This window comes from Erpetoichthys calabaricus, chromosome 4 (assembly GCF_900747795.2).
Source record: "Erpetoichthys calabaricus chromosome 4, fErpCal1.3, whole genome shotgun sequence".
Classification (NCBI taxonomy): domain Eukaryota; kingdom Metazoa; phylum Chordata; class Cladistia; order Polypteriformes; family Polypteridae; genus Erpetoichthys; species Erpetoichthys calabaricus.
Window position 1 is genome coordinate 55,514,612 of NC_041397.2, and position 17,434 is coordinate 55,532,045.

At 41.4% G+C, this 17,434-nt stretch overlaps 1 protein-coding gene across 1 annotated transcript in view; it reads left to right on the forward strand.

Annotated features, from left to right (window-relative positions):
* The first annotated feature begins 3,775 nt into the window (after positions 1-3,775).
* LOC127527503 (transmembrane protease serine 7-like) overlaps positions 3,776-17,434 on the forward strand; it is a 30,496-nt gene continuing 16,837 nt past the window's right edge. Inside the window, exon 1 of the mRNA XM_051926520.1 lies at positions 3,776-4,483. Coding sequence (XP_051782480.1) covers positions 4,391-4,483 — 93 coding nt within the window. The 5' untranslated portion in view covers positions 3,776-4,390. The remainder of the gene's footprint in view (positions 4,484-17,434) is intronic.

Here is a 17,434-nt window from a genome sequence, read left to right on the forward strand (position 1 = left end):
GTGATCTGAGATTACATTGGGTGTATTTCAGCACTTGAGTATCACATTAGCTCTAATTTTTTGTTCCTTTCAGACTCTCAATGACTAGAACTTCACTTCAGATACTTCATGTAATACTGTGTATCATTTGCCCTTCAATCACAACAGCTTCCCTATTCCTTCAATGCACGTTACTGACTATTAAATATTTAGTGATTAAAGGGCCAGTGGAGGATCGGAGGATCCAACCTTTACTTCTAAAGTGTCAGACTTGTTATTTACAGGTTGTTTTGTACTTCACTTTGTCAGAATTTCACTGCAGTATGCCTTGTGAAATGGAGAGGCCACATAAAAGAATTTGGCACCCACTTTTTCAATACTGAAATAGAACTGAAAAAAATATGTATATTCAGAAAACTTTGTATGACTTTGATACATATGATTTCTTAATCCACTTCTGGCTCATTCAGAGCTACAGGGTGATGCATCCTACACCAGCAGAATGTGCTATATGTATCTCAAACCTTTGCAGATTTGAATTGAATGTCGCCTTACATAAGAACAAGCCAAGACAAGTAGTAAACCATAACTGTTTTACCCATGAGAATTGTCTTTAATAATGGAGAAGCAGCCTGATAAACTGAACTGGACTTGTTTCAATGATGTTTACTTTTTAGCTGATCAAAAAAATGACAATTAGCAAGTGAGTGTGTATATAAATAAAATGTAATACCCTCTCTCTGTCTTTTTAATTTTTTGCTTTGCTTGATTTTATTTATGTGTTTTGCACACCAAGGAACTCATTTCAGCCCTCAAATATCATCTTGTTCTGTCTGTTTGTTTGTTTGTTCGCCAGTCACACAAAAACAGTTGAAGTGATTTCAATGAATTTCTGCATATTAAGCTGCTGTTGGTCCAACTTGAAATATAGGCTATACAGCATTTCAAAAATGTCACTGTGGAGAAGGGGGGCAGCCCATAAACTGTGCGTTATTCCAAAATAGCTGAGTGTATCTTAATGAAATGTTACTATGTATGATAAAGTTGAACCAATTTAAAATCCTGGCTACATGGCATTTCAGAAATTGAATTGGAAAGGCTGTTTGTACAGTAAGAGGATGAGTGGGTGAAAATAAGAATTGTATCACTCTAGAATGTCTGAGTCAAAGTTCATGAATTTTTGCATGCACTTTAATGTTGATGCAACTTAAAATCTACACTTTAAAGCCTTTCAACAGTTTCATCAAGAAATGGTGTTGTCATGGAGGGCACAAACTAAATTTACATTGTTATGCCAAAACAGTTTAGCAGATGGTAGTGAGTCTGGCATATTATTTAGGTTTGGGTTAACTTAGTGAAGGATATATGCCATGTCAGTGTTTCATGGGACTTGTTAGCAGTGTAATAGAAGACCAACACACTCGAGAACAGCTAGGTCTACTTTCACAAGGTTTTTTTTATATTTATATTATTGTTCATGCAATTTAAAATATAGGGTTCGTGGATTTCTAAGAATTTCATTGGAGAATCTTAATGAGTGGGCCAGCTCTACAAAAACCACACAATACACAAAAAAGACTGGATGTTCATGAAATTTTACGTGTATGTTACAGTTCACATAACAACATATACAGTTGATGGAGTTTCACAAGTTTCATCATGAACATGGGTTCAATAGACAGATCAACACAAAACAGATAGTTTTACCCAGCTTACATGCCATTTTAATGATTCAGTTATTCAGTAAGCCACCCAGTTTACTAATCTGTGATTAAACATCTATTTGTAAAACCACAGTAAAACAATGTACATGGGCAGAGAAATTGATAAGAAAAGCAGTGTTGATCATGGAGGAAACTAGAATTTCTGCCAGCACTGACAAGAGGGTCAGCATTTAAAAAACATAAATGTTTGCTTTCATACCTCAACCCATTATATAAATATACCCAGGAAATGCTGGATGCTTCAGCTGGTATACTATAAAATAGCTTCACTAGCATATTTACCAGGTTTATATACTGTTGTGTATATTGCCATTGGGAGACCTGGCTAATGGACTTTGCAGGAACCTAAAGGGGGGAACTTCATGTCCAAAAGCAAAATAAACCCTGTTTTAAAAACCAAGGAAGAATGTAGACAATGGTGGGGACATTAGATGGGCTTGTTTCACATGAGGAAAGGTGGCACTTTGCCTGAGTAAGGCTCTGCTAGTGGACACTCGAGGACCCTAGCCTTTAAAAGGCATATGAGAATTACAGGAGGGAAAGAGGGAAGGATGTGATGGAGGGGCGGACAAACCTCATGTATTCTGACCCCTAACATCAGTGCCAAGTTTCCAGCACAAAAATTCAACAAGCCCTTAATGCCACAACTGAAGGAATGTACTGAAAAAAATCCCAAAAAAAGTTGTTGATATCTGTCAGTGTGTGAAGGGCTACATAGTCACCTCTGATGCCTTAAGACTTCACTGATCCACACTGCGAGCAATAATCTCTAATTAGAAAACACTTGGAAAAAAGTGAATCTTCCAAGCCGTGGCTGGCTCCCCAAAATTACTCACAGCATAAAATAGTCAGAAGGGATCCCAAAAATAATTCAAAGAACCACGAGCTTCTCTTGCCTCACCAAAGATCAGTTTTCATAACTTCACAATCAAAAACACAGACAAAATGGAGAGTAGCAAGACCAAAAACATTGCTAATAATGTCTGTTATTCTCTCTGAGACAGAGATAATATTCTATTTATTGACAGATGAAACAAGGTGAAAGTTTTCAGACAATAATGGGGTCCATTTATCCATCCATCTTTCTATCCCATTTATCCAGGACAGAGTTTCAGGATCCTCTTCCAGAAATCATCAAATGCAAGACAGTAGCAATCCCTGGACAGGACACTAGTCCATCACAGGGTGAACACAATCGCACCTGGGCCAACTTAGTAACACTAGTTCAACTAACCTTTGTGTCTTTGGAATGCAGAAAGAAACCGCAGTACCTGTAGGAAACCCACAAGGGCATTGGGAGAACTAGCACCCAGGACGCAAACCTCCATCTACTTACTGCAAGTTGACAGCACTATAACTGCACCACTGTGCCACCCGGGTCCCATTAAGTCAGTCGTAAAGCAATCAAAGCTTAGGAACATCATCTCAACAGTCAAAAATGATGGTGGGATTGTGACAGTGTGGAGATCCTCTGCTGCATCAGGAGCTGGCCTGCCATAATTGAAGGGACTGTGAATAAGGTAATCCTTATCTAGTACTGTATTAGATTTGGGCTGAAGCCCTGGAAAAGTCAACAAATCGCAAACATTGAGGAAATCAGGCAGGGGCAAATACTGGTGACATTGTATAGGCACTGATTAAAAATATAAGAACATATTTATCAATAAGAGAGGAACAGAATACACAAATGTGTCTATTTTTGCTGTTTACTGGTCACTACATTTGACTTAAAATAGTTGGTCGTTAAAAGCTAATAAAATGCTTCAAAAGTACACTCAGACAATGTTTATGGACTCTAGAGCTGTAAAAGGTTTTGGGCAAAATCGTTTGACAAAAAGTAATATTAAGCATGTTCTTCAGTCATTGGATATGGTTGAAGAAATCAGGTTTCAGACGTGCATTTTTCTTTTGTATTTGTGATCGACTAACTCGTACCAATGTAATGGAGTGGCACAGTAGTCCCACACCTCCGCATCTCCAAAGACTTGAATTCGACTCATTGTCGGTATCCGCAACTGTGTCTTCCAACATCCTGTGTGTCTTCTTTTTGTATTTGGCACATGGTCACTGGGCCAGGAATGGAGGGTCGTCGGTGGTGTATCGATTGTTGATTCTCGCATAGAGCTGTACGCTCGCCTGGTTCTGATGGAACAAGATGCTTACGAAAATTAAGAAACAGTTAATATTTCATCCACCTGACAGAATCCTCATGGAAATCGAGGTGAACGAACAGTCGCTCCAATTGCTGAGAGGAATATCCTAACAGAAAAGCGGCGTGCAGGAATCGCATCAAGACATAATCAGCAACAGGGAGCAGCCATGAAGGCTGGAAATTGAAGTATCAAAGCAAATCCATACAACCTGCAATAGAAGACAACGAAAACACGATTCATACACGTTTGAAGACAAATTAATGATTCGAGTACACCTGTGACCTTGTTTATCGTCTTGTCTACGTTTTCTTGGCTACAAAATGCGTCGCTGGTTTTGAGAAAGTAACGCGAGGATGGAATAAGTTACAGTGCCGCTCACCCGCGTGATTTGTCCCGCCCACCGCCGCTGGCAGGCAAGTCCGACAACCTCAGTCAGGAACTGAGAGCATGAAGGCGAACATGCTGCAAAATTTAGGAGGCTGCCAGCACTAATTGTCTAAAGTCGTCTAAACTTGTGAATTTATCACCGCGGGAATGCCAAGGCAGACAGTCGGTGAGTGCGAGGCAAGATTTCAAAACGATACGGCGTCCTCCGGACATCGACTCGGCGTTGCGCAGCCGGCAACCGTAAGTCCTGCGACTACTGGCGGTTATGTGCCTCACTTTACGCTGACTTCACATTGACCTGGTTCTTCTTTTGTAGATGCTGCTGAATAGTCCCGTACTTGTTTTTGTTGAGAAACTGTTTTTATCTCCAGTCAGTAATCCATTCTTGTTACTGATGTTTTATGCCATTCTTTTTAAAACTGTTCTTTTTCTGAGATAGTATTCTATAAGAAAGACATATACATTTAATTAATGAGGGTTATCGTTGATCAACTAAATACATTTTAATCTTAGAAATTATCCGTGCGGTTGTACCTGCATAACTGATACTTGTAGATGCGTGATTTGGTGTTGTTGTGAATGGCGCTATATAGAGTGACGGGTTCAAATTCCGATAGGGTGTCAGTATTTTTTGGCTTTATTCTCTTTCTGTTTCTGTTTTTTCTTCAACGTCTACTCTGTTTTGCTTCCTCACCTCAGTAACTTGCAGGTTAATTTAACTTGTCGGCTACGAGCGACGCTCCCATTACGGTGGAAAGTGCGGGGTCGGCACCTGTTTTGAGCTCGGCGCACCTGTCAGTTCAGAAAAATAATCAATAAATATTAAGAGGATTTGTATTTTCGTCTTGTTCATAAACACTGCAAATATCTATCAAATATTTGGAGATGATCTGCGTCAAGTGTGTTAGGTAACATTGATTTCCCAAGCCGACATGATTTTTTTTTTGTTTCAGATGTAATTGAGATTAGCATTTTGGATACTCAAAAAAATATTAAATGTTGAAGTGTTTCCACAAGAACCGATATCACGAAAGAAAAGTTTGGATGTACCTTACAGTGGAAATGTCGACTCGACCAAAAAGGTCCATCTCTCACCAAAACTGATATAGGACTTCACAGGGAAATAACAAAATTATACAGCATGTGTTTACATATTGTAACGAACACCGAGTTAGTAAGACCGACACACACACTGAATTGAAGTTAAGCCAGATAACGGGCGCGTTTATTCCACAACAAATAATTTACAGCAGTCTTCTAGCGGTATCAAACTCGCAAACGCCCCAATAAACTGCCACTTCACTCGGCAGTCTATTCCACTGTTGATGCCGTCCAGTATTTCGTGACGTGTCCCTTTTCCCAGTAACCCCGTTATCATCTGCAATTCTGTATTTGTAATGCCATGGGAGTCTCCACGTGCCTTCTCGACGCTTCGCGGACTTCAAAGATATAACGAGAAAGTTCCAGGGGTTCCAGGAACGCAGTGCTCAGCACAGCTGTGAATACCTTGCTGTCAATCACCTGTCCAGAACCCGCCCATCTCTAGTGACAATGCTGGCCATTACACCGCCTCCTCCTTTAGCACTTCGTCCTGGAGGGCAATATATAGTCTTTGTAACAGGCAGGTAAGTGTGGCTGACGTGTTGATCTTCTTAGGGTTGCACTAGGTTGTGAAGAAGTATTTGGTGTGTTTGAGGCAATGCTGTTGTTTGTGGTTTGCGTGATAGGTCAGTGGTGGGAGTTGACACTGGGGAAGTCTAGGATGTTTCCTACAGATTCCTATGTATGGTGAATGATGCCTCCTTTACATGGTGCCAAGCAATCCTGGTGTATCTTCCATCCTGGGAAAGGTAACTGCACCCAGTAGACCACATCCATGGAAAGGGCCCACCGACAGACTGTCCAATTTAGGTGAACGTCCCTTCTTTCTTTTCAGGCTGTAGATCCACACATGAACACCAGCTGAAAAAGGATTATCCTGAGCCTGTATACAGTCATAGTGTCTCATAGTGTCTCTTTTGTGTTAGCTCTGCTTCCTGCAGTTGCTCACAAACAAATTCATGCACTTTCTGTCCAGTCTATCCTGTAGCTTTCTGGCATAGTCCAGCCGTATAGGCTTTACAATACTATACAATACTCTCCAAATACCAAGGCTGTAGGGGTCCTCAGCTCCCGCCCCAACATTAGTAAGTGCAATTCATGGACCCCAGAACCGCTGAATGACATGCTATTAGGATTAATAGCAAATGATGATCCCAGTCACATAGCTCCTAGCTTGTGACCAAAGCCAGCTGTGTTTTCAGAGTACAGGTTAAACATTCAGCCAGCCCATCGCTCTGTGGATTCAGAGGTGTTGTGAGTGTCTCCCGAATATCCAGTTGGGTGTACAATGTCTGAAATACCCAGCTTTCAAAATGACATACTTGATACAAATGCAGTTTCACAGGTACTCCAAACCAGCTGATGATGCCCTCTATCAGAGCCTTTGCCACCTTTTCTACCTCTTAGTCTGGAAGTGTGTACGCCTCTGGCCACTTTGTAAAATAGTCCACAGATACCAAAACAAAACAGTTGCCCTGGGCAGATTTTGTAAAGAGTCCCAATACAGCCACACCCGGTCTCTCCATGGGTGCCCCAACACGGTATTACTGGAGAGGTGCTATGGACTGACCAGTAGGATCCTTGTTGGGAGTGCAGATGTCACAGTGCCAACAAAAATCTTCCACATCTCTGCGACACCACCCACAATAAAAACTCTGACAGAGGCACTTTAAACACTTTGTAGCACCAAAATGCCCTACATCCAGGGTGCCATGTATACTCTTTAACACTTCTGCCTGCAGCCCTTTTAGTACTACAATTTGTCACTGCCCTTCTCCTGTTGCCCGAGTATGCTACTGTCTCTTTAATATGCCATCTTTGATAGCCAAACTTTCCCATTGGGACCAAAGTCCCTTCACCACCTGATTGTCTGGTGCCACCTCCTCCCATGTTGGTCAGGCTGACAGCTCCACCCAGCCCCATATTTTGCACAACTCAGAATCATTTTCTTGCTGTTCATGCCAACTTATCTCACTTTCAGGAACAGGAAGCAAACAACAGCTGGGCATTTTCTCTTCATCAGTTGTTTCTAGCTTTTGTTGTCCCAGTCGTGCATAGTGCTAGCAGTATTGTCCTGCACATGGTCTCCAAGACAAGCCATCTGTATTGTGATAACTGCCGCCGTTTCAGTGTTCAACTTTAAAATTGAATGCCTGTAGCCGTCCAGCCAACGACCCATTTGTCCTTCTCTCTCCCAAAAGGAAAATAACCACTGAAGTGAGGCATGGCCTTTACAGATCACGAAGGGGAGCCCACACACTTTAGGTAATGTTGGAAATGATGAACAGCCTCCACCAGCCTTCACCACAGCCAATATCTAATTGGGATAACTCCCTCTTTACTGTTACACAGTAAGTTCAATCCGGTTGGCTCAGAGTGCGGCTGTAACAAGTCGCCACTCGTTCTCCTTGCGGGTGTTGCTGGGATAGCACTGCTCCAATTGCCACACTACTAGCATCTGTGTCCAAAATGTAAGGCAATTGGCAATCCGGAGGTGCCAGTATGGGTGCCTGGCACAGGGCAGTCATTAGGTGATTAAATGCCTCCTGTTCCTCTACACCCCACTGAAAGGGTTTGTCCTTGTGCAGTAACTGGTGAAGGGGTGCTGCTATTGAGGTAAAATTTTGAACAAAGTTCCAGTAATAAGATGTCAGGCCCAAGAACTCACAAACTTGCTTCTGTGTCTGCGAAATTAGCCAATCTCTTATCGGTTCCAGTTTATCCTTCTCTGTGTTGAGACCCTTGCCACTCACACTGTGACCCAAGAGTGAAACCTGCTGACACAGTCAGCAACATATTTCTGGATGTAGCTTCAGGTTTGCCTTTTACAGCCTTTGGAAAACCTCATGCAATGAACTTAAAGCATTGTCAAAGGTCTGTACAAGCACCAATAAATCATCCAAGTACTCTAGATACTGTGAGCATGGAATACCTGCAAGCGCTCTGTCCATAAGCCGTTCAAAAGTGGCCAGCACACTTTCTGTATTGAATGCTATCATTTTGCACCAGTGGCAGTTCCCCATGCCAGTGTCCACTTTGATGATCTAGTGATGAAAACTAACATGACCTTGCAACGAGGTCCAAGGACTCATCTATATGTGGCAGTGGGTAGGAATCCTTACATGTGATGGTATTTAATTGCCGATAGTTTACACAAAATCGCAAGCTGCCATCATTTTTTGGGGCTAGAACAATGGCTGAGCACCAAGTCGACTCTGAGGGCTCTGTAATTCTGGCTGTCAACATTTGTCTGATCATCTTTTTGGCTGCCACCTAATGAGACAGGGGAATGCAGCGATGGCACTGTTTGATAGGAGCTGCATTGCCTGTGTTAGTCTCATGTTGTACCAGATGGGTCTGTCCAAGGTCCTGTGGAGTGGCAAACCTATCGTGGTATTCCAGCAGAAGATCTCATAGCTCCTGCGTCTGAGATGAAGTGAGTTCTTCATAACTGGACGCCCACATTGACTTCAGAGTTCTGTTCCAGGCAGGTGAAGCACTCCATGGAAGCAGGAGATCAGTGGTGATGGCCCGAGTCTCTGGATATAAAGGTGGCTCCAGATGTTCCCTGCGCCCTAAAAGTGTAAGGGCTGTACCATCTGGAAAAATTATAGAACCTTTCCCAAGGTCCAGCTGTACATTTACGTTTTCCATTTGTAAAAAGTCCAGCCCCAGTATGTAGGGGTCTTTGATGTGTGCCACCCAAACTCTTTGAGTCCACCATTGCTTTCCTGTTTGAAAACTTACTACAGCCTCCTCAAGCATGGGTGCAGCTTCTCCAGTTGCATTGGTAAAATGTGTCATCATGGCTGTCAGCTGCAACTCTGGAGGGAGTATATCTGGCTGTATAATTGTTGCAGTGGCCCCCTTGTTAGTCAGCACGTTTATCACCCAGCTGCCAACCTAGATGTAAAGATGGCAATAGTCTCCATCTCACAAGCATCCTGAGGTCATAGATAGCTTCTTCTGGTCACTCTCACACCAGGTCCCTGCCTGAATGCTTTTCTATGTTTAGACTGAGCTATCTCCTCTTGTAGGGCAGAATTTTCATATGTGGCCCAGGGGGTCATATCACTAGTGAAATTGCAGTGTTGGTCCAAATAGGGACCTGTCTCTGTCCAAGGAAGAGATCTGACTTTTCCTTCGGTGGATTGAACTTGCTTTATTCTTGGTATTCTGGTTGTGTGAGGCGCTGATCTTTGTGCTGATATCAGGCTGTACAGGTTTTTCAGCCAACACATGCTTGCATTCTTTTGTCTCCATCAGTGTCTGTTCAAATGTGACAGGGCGCTCTAGACGGACCTGCTGACTCAGTGATGCTGGGGTGAGGCCCTTCAACAACGCGTTTCATGCCAGATCGCTCTGCATAGCACGGAGAAAGTGCGAATACGTTTGTCACACCAATGATTGATTCTCAGCTGCAAATCTCCCCAGGCTCTCACCAGGAATCCTAGACTGGGATTTCCGCTTCTCTTGCAAAACCATTCCCAGTGTTGACTCGTTACGGCCGAACTGGCATTCTATGTCTGCCAAAAGCACACTCTTCTGTTGCCAAATCATCCAGTATTATTAGTGCCTCACCTTCTAATCCCGTGACCAGATGTACCAATTGCTCCCTCAGTCCCCATCCATTACCAGCGGTGATAACAGTAAATCAGCTCCATTAAGCTTCCCATGAGCCCGATCCATTGTACTGGCCAACTTTTAACTCTTCTCCTCAGGGTACGAGGGCTCAGCCAATCTCTGTGTCTCCTCTTGGGGGATAATTGTAAAACAATCCATCCGCTATTAGCAATTGACTACAGTTTTCCTGTACTTTGTGCTCTGGACTCAAAGATGATTTCTGCAGACTGATATCGGTCTTCCCAGCCAGTGGATTACAGTCTATCAGTCGGTGGTACCAACCTTCCATCTGAGGTCGTTTGCCAGTTCAATCCGACTTCTGAACACCAATTGTAATGAACACTGAGATGGAAAGACCAGGACACAAACTCAGTGGAAGTTAAGCCCAATAATGGGCATGTTTATTCCACAACAGATACAGTAATTTATAGCTTACTTCTAGTAGAATCAAACTCGCACATACACTGTAAAAATAATAGTCACTTCACTTGGCAGCAGGGTCATAGCCAGGAATAGATTTTAGGGTGGGCCTGTGTAAAAATGGGTGCTCTAGTTTTTAGTAAGAAATATAATGGTACTTCTGCGGTGGGCTGGTGCCCTGCCCGGGATTTGTTTCCTGCCTTGTGCCCTGTGTTAGGTGGGATTGGCTCCAGCAGACCCCGATGACCCTGTAGTTAGAATATAGTGGGTTGGATGATGGATGGATGGATGGATATAATGGTACTTTCCCAAAACACACATCTATTCATACTGTGGTACATTCACCAAACTGAATTATCAGGACCATGCAAAAGTTGACCAAAAATTATCAAGACGATCACATGTTGTTATGTCATGGCGCAATAAAATTACTCGCAACAAAGCATTAGCATTAAGGAAAATGTTCGCAGTGTAGTTGTCAAGCACCTCCAAAAGAGATGACAATTTTTGTGGTCTTGTTTCCACTTTTTTGTTAATTTGTTGGACTAATACTGTGTATTCTGCCTCCAGGTTATTTATTCCATATAGCTAAACAAGGCTTTTTGAAAAGCCTTGATATTACAGTTTGTTTTGCCATGTTAGAAATAATCCCTCAAAATAAGAAACTATCTCTTGGTGTTCGTCGAAAATACTCAATTAAGCACCTTAAGGTTTTCCTAACTCTCTAATGACTACTACCAATCAGGTTACACATACACCGTAATATCACCCCATTTTTTTATTTATTGAAAATTCAGTAAACAAATGGGATTTTACATGCCACTTCAAAACTGAAGAAAAGGTAAAATAATAAATACCTAATCAATTACAAAATTTAATTGAAAATTTCATATACAATGAACTGATTGGCTGGGCCTTTGGCCAATCAGGGTGGGCCTTGTTGGGCCACCCTTCCTTACACCACTGCTTGGCAGCCTATTCCACTCTTGCAGTGTTCCTGATCATTGTCCAGTGTCTTGTGTCGTATCCCTTTTCCCAGTTACCCCGTTATCTGCAAGTCTATGTTTATAATGCCATGGGAGTGTCCACCTGCTTTCTTGGACTTCAAAGGTGTAACGAGAATAGATCAAGAGGTTCTTGGAACAAGAGTACTTAGCACAGTTGTGTATACCATGCTGTCAATCGCCTGCCCAGAACTCTCCCATTTCTAGAGTGACCATTCTGGCCATTACTATACATATACTAGGGGGCTTTTCCCCCCTGCTCGCTTCGGTCGCCAACCCCCGGGCCAGCCCTACGCACAAGCCACTTTGTGGTTCTGCCGCTTGCATAAGGGGATGCGGATGTACAATTTTAACAGATTGTTATTTTCATGGGAATTGTTACATATGCATGATAGAACTAACTATTTTACATTACAGAGAGTAATTAACCATATTAAAAAATAGTAAAACATAATAATTTGAAAGTAGATTATGTTTCATGTTGCGTTCAAGTTTTTTGTTGTGTTATACGATTTCGTTCTGTTTGGCTTTGAAATTAATGCAATATTGAATTTTGATTCTGTGCTTGAACTTACATTTTGACAACGCAATGTATAACTGCCCGTGAGAGAATTTCATTTCTTTCTGTCTAATAAATAAACCAACCTTTTCGAATGTTTGTCTCTTTGATTTGTTAATTATCTTTGCAACAGGAAATAGTTAATGTTTTAATACGAATGGCATATCAAGATCTCCTTTGTTGTCTAATGTTATCTGGGGAAGATGTACTACATTACCTTTCTTGGATACATCCTTCTTTCAACAGTAATTCAGGTGCTGGAAGACGGGACGGTGTTAATGGTTGTAGTTATTCTTCTGAATATTGTAAGCTGATGTTTTCATCTTCTGCACAATCACCACCAACTGTTTCAGCATAGTCTATTGATACTCATTTAATCAATTTGCCGTGTAACTGATCAACAGTTTTCGCGTTAATTCGTTTGACTTCATCGTTTCTCAGTGCTAGGATTGCCTGTGTACTCATTTCTTCTGTTCCCTTCAGGATGAAATTCATCAAAAAGATTTGGAAATAATATGTCTTCTTTAATTGGGAACTTAAAGTGAGGAAAATGTACAAATTTATAAGAGCTGTGAGAGCAGGAAATGTATCTGTCAAAAGCATGTACAGATGTGAGTGGACTGTGTGCATGTTTGAATATGGTTGAGAGGACGGCATGACTTGAAACAATCTCATGTCAAAAGTCTCGTCTTGCTGGACTTGGAAAAAATCTCTTCAAAAAAGTCTCGTCTCGTCACAGGATTTTTTTATATAATAGATAATATATTTATATATATATAAAACATGTCTGTGTGTATCAGAATCATATCCAGTTTTTTGATAATTTGCCAAGTATAGTGACATGACACACACACACACAATTAAGTATACACCTGAGATAAATACAAGACATAAATGTAAACATATGAATTCAAAGTGCAAGAAATATCCATCCATCCATTTTCCAACCCGCTGAATCCAAACACAGAGTCACGGGGGTCTGCTGGAGCCAATCCCAGCCAACAGAGGGCACAAGGCAGGAACCAATCCTGGGCAGGGTGCCAACCCACCGCAGGACACACACAAACACACACCAAGCACACATTAGGGCCAATTTAGAATCGCCAATCCACCTAACCTGCATGTCTTTGGACTGTGGGAGGAAACCGGAGCACCCGGAGGAAACCCACGCAGACACAGGGAGAACATGCAAACTCCACGCAGGGAGGACCCGGGAAGCAAACCCAGGTCCCCAGATCTCCCAACTGCGAGGCAGCAGTACTACCCACTGCGCCACCGCGCCGCCCCAAGAAATATATACATATTAACTTTATGTAATTTTAGCGAATATAAGTGGAGGCAAGGAAAAACATACTATTTGTTGGTTTAAACACTGGTATAAACAACAAAAGGAAGCTGATCGAGTGATATAGAGTGTCGGTTAAACTCGAAGTCGCACAGTGCCCAAAGTAAAAAAGAAGTTGTCAGATATCAGAGTCGCCGTGAAAAGGCAAGTCGTAGCCCTCTGCCTGAGTGCCATATGAAAGCTTATTAGGGTACAGAGAAAAGAAAAAAAATAGGCACACAGTAAGAAAAAACACGAAATGTCAACTTTAATCTCGAAATTTCCACTTTAATCACATAGTTTATTTTGTCATTAAAGTAGAACATCATAAATTTCATCTTAAAATTTTTTAATTTACTAGTTTCTCAAATCCCATCGTAACTAAAGTAGCACATTAAATGCTTTGTTTTGTTTGTGTTCATCTATGTGCTCTGTGTGTGAATCACTACGTGCTTCTTAAACAGGATTTCTCTTCCTCCGACAGGACACAGAATCCATTACATTCGTGATATTACAGTTCTCTGAATAATTTAAATACTGAGATGTATACTTGATATCATTTCAGTATTCATATCATATCAATTAAAGCATGTATTAAACATGGGAACATGATGGCGCAGTGATAGTGACGAAGTGGCACCCCATCCAGAGATTGTTCCTGCCTCCCGCAAGATGCTTGCTGCGCTGTGCACGACCTTTGATGAAAAATTGATTGCAGCAGTACTGTCTCTTTCAAACGTACTAACCCCCAATTGCTGTCCTTCATTTTCTTTCTCCATGTACCCAATCACCACACAATCAGCTCAGTGATAGATGTTAAGCCATCTATAAGCTTAGAAATCCGAAATCCGATTCTTCAAAACATTTAAGGAACATTGAAATATCTTCATAGTACATATTTAATTATTCTATCCATCTTTCCTTCCAGTGTTGCACCAGCCCCAGCAAGAATACAGTGTGAGGCTGGAACAATGGGTTGCCAGCTCCTTGCTAGTGCTGCGACACCGTGTCCTCACATGTTTAATTATTAAAAATATACATTATTTAAATGATGTTAACATTTTATCTGTATAATGTAATAAACATATTTTGTTGCATTTCATCTTAAAAATGATATCGCCATCGTATGTAAATACGCGCTTTATAAAGTGGTGCAGGTTGTGCAATATTATAACTGTATCGCAAGTTTACAGTGAGGTAATTGTACTAATAAATACAAACAGTTCTACAAGGAGCACTTGATGGACTGATTGAGTGCGTTTATAGTTCTTGGGATGAAACTGTTTCTGAACTGCGAGGTCAGTACAGGAAAGGCTATGAAGCGTTTGTCGTATGAGAGCAGTTCAAAAAACAGTGCGAATGGCTGAGGCAGCGTGTGCTTGATACTGTATACCGATAATTCTCTTTCTGATCAGCTGCTGTAGAGCTGTGATTCCACACTCAGATACAGTGATATAAATACTCAGAGTGATGCAGTGAGAGTAATATGGAAAAAGATGATCTGCTGTGGCAACCCCTAACAGGAGCAGCTGAAAGAAGAAGAAGAAGGTGCAGTGAGGGTAACAACGCTAAAGGAGCTATAGTATTTGGAATAGTTTTGCCATTGCGTGGACCATTATATTGTTACAGGTTAATTACAATCAGGTGCCTTAAACTAATAAACAATATGCGGTTAATTTCAGTGTATATGATAAAGACACGTCAGGGATGTGGATATAAAAAAGAAAGGGAAACTACACTAGAACAAAAGCACTGCTTTGACACTGGGTGCCGACAGTTTGCAAAACCGAGCGGAGATCTTGCATACGCCAGGGTTTGAGCTAGCCTGAAAATATGGGTGGTGTTTACGCCAAGTTTAGGTTTTATACGTCGCGATTTGAGGGTGAAAACGGGAGAACGCAACATTTTTGTGCGTACACACTGTTTATACATGAGGCCCCTGGTCTTCTGTAAACCTTGTTACTTCTTTCTTGTTCCTATGAGGTAGAGCAGGCCTATTCAAATGGTGGCCTGTGGGCCACATGTGGCCCAGAAGCTGCCTCCGAGTGGCAAAGCCTGCTAGGGCTCCAGAATGCAATTAAAATGGTCTCAAATACAACCAAAAATATACTTTGGCAATTATCATTTGTACTTAGTTTGCCAGTTGCGAATGAAATAATTGAAACATTAAATTAATTATATTGTAACAGATACAAAAGGCAATTTTTTTATTGTTAAGCTAATAACATATGTGTCTCCCCCTTGCATATCCCTGAGCCGTATAATGCTAGTTTATATCCTGGGCTGGGTGCGTGGGAGTCGCGGCAAAAATGACATCAGACTTATAAATGCACATGGGAAAATATTTCTAAGTACATGGTGCAGCTGAAGGAACGGCAATAAAATTGCAATGAGAGGCTGGTTATGCTTGTGCCAGAATAATGAACAGAGGGCTGAATATGGCACAACCGGTCATCAAAATAAAAGGTAGGCATGCAAAATATTTGAAATTCATCTGCCCTTCATATAGGTCCCCTGTTATGAATATATCTGTGCCCCGTGAAATTCAATTGTCCCTTCTGATTTGGCTTGGCACACTAACGTGTGATTGTCACTGATCTCCTTGTGTCCATGTATCTTTGCATGCCGCTTCTTTTTGATTTAACACATACTCCATGCAAAATGCCGGCCTGTCCGTCAGTAAACATGTACGAGCAGTTGCCTGCCTGTTGCTTTGTCATGCACAGCGATATGATGAAATCTGCATTTTAAGGTTGAAGGTGAATTAGTGATTTTACCGGGCTGCTCGGTGATTGACAGCATACTGTAAACTTTGTTAAAAATGTATCAAACTGCCACTTTGTTAGTTGTTACTTTAGTCATTTTGACATATGCACTATATGTTCTGTTACTAATAAATTCTTCATAGGGGGCCCATCAACAAAGAAACTTGGGAAATAAGATTTAGTTAAAAAAAATACTTGACACCCAAGAATTCTGTACAGACATTTTAAAGACAAATCATTAAAGTAAAAGTACCAATCCACTTTTCCTGCCATACCTGGTGTCTTGCTCTTAAACATTTACTCAGGTAGTTTTTTCTGGGGGGTGGGGAAACAATTTTCAACAAGAAAGGCTTTGTTGTTGAACTGAAATTTCCCCACTGTCATATGAATGATTAAAACTGTGTGAATGAAATAATTCTATTAAAAAAATTTAATATTTCAACTTTAATATTTCAAAAGCGAAACAAATCTTATTGCTAGTATTGTCCACTTTTTTGACTTTATGCACTTTGAGATGTGCCTGGGTCAGAGGTCTACAAAATGTTTATTATTTTATTTCAGAAGTGAAAAAAAGTATTGCCACTACCTCAGATTCTGTTATAGCTTTGTTGTTGTTTTTGTATGCATTTTTGATGTGCCTGTGGCAGATGTGACCAAATGTAAAAGGGAAATAATGAATAAACATTACTTGTTTTAAAATACATTAATTTGTGTTGATTTAAATTTTGTTATTACCTGCTGCTTACTGGCTGCTGAAATTGTCTGGCCCAGCTAAATTTCTTGGTTTCAAAATCTGGCCTAACTGAAATTGTAATTGAATAACTCTGAGGTAGAGTGACAGCTAACCAAAATTTTTCTATATTCTTAAACAGTTCAGACATTAATCAGTTCAGGCTGAAAGTTTTTAGGAAACACTGTTGTGTATGAGTGGCGCAGTGGTAGCGCTGCTGCCTTGCAGTAAGGAGACCTGGGTTCACTTCCCGGGTCCTCCCTGCATGGAGTTTGCATGTTTTCCCCGTGTCTGCGTGGGTTTCCTCCGGGTGCTCCGGTTTCCTCTCGCAGTCCAAAGACATGCAGGTTAGGTGCATTGGTGATCCTAAATTGTCCCTAGTATGTGCTTGGTGTGTGTGTGCATGTGCCCTGTGGTGGGCTGGTGCCCAGCCTGGGTATTTGTTCCTGCCTTGTGCCCTGTGTTGGCTGGGATTGGCTCCAGCAGACCTCCATGACCCTGTGTTAGGATATAGTGGGTTGGACAATGACTGACTGCCTGACTGACTGTTGTGGTGTACTAAGCTGAGGTTGCTTTGGCTGTGTTCATACCAATTTTGTTCTAATAGCTGCCAGTCCCCCAGATGGACCAAGCCGTATTGGTTCAATGGAGGTACAGTATTTAAG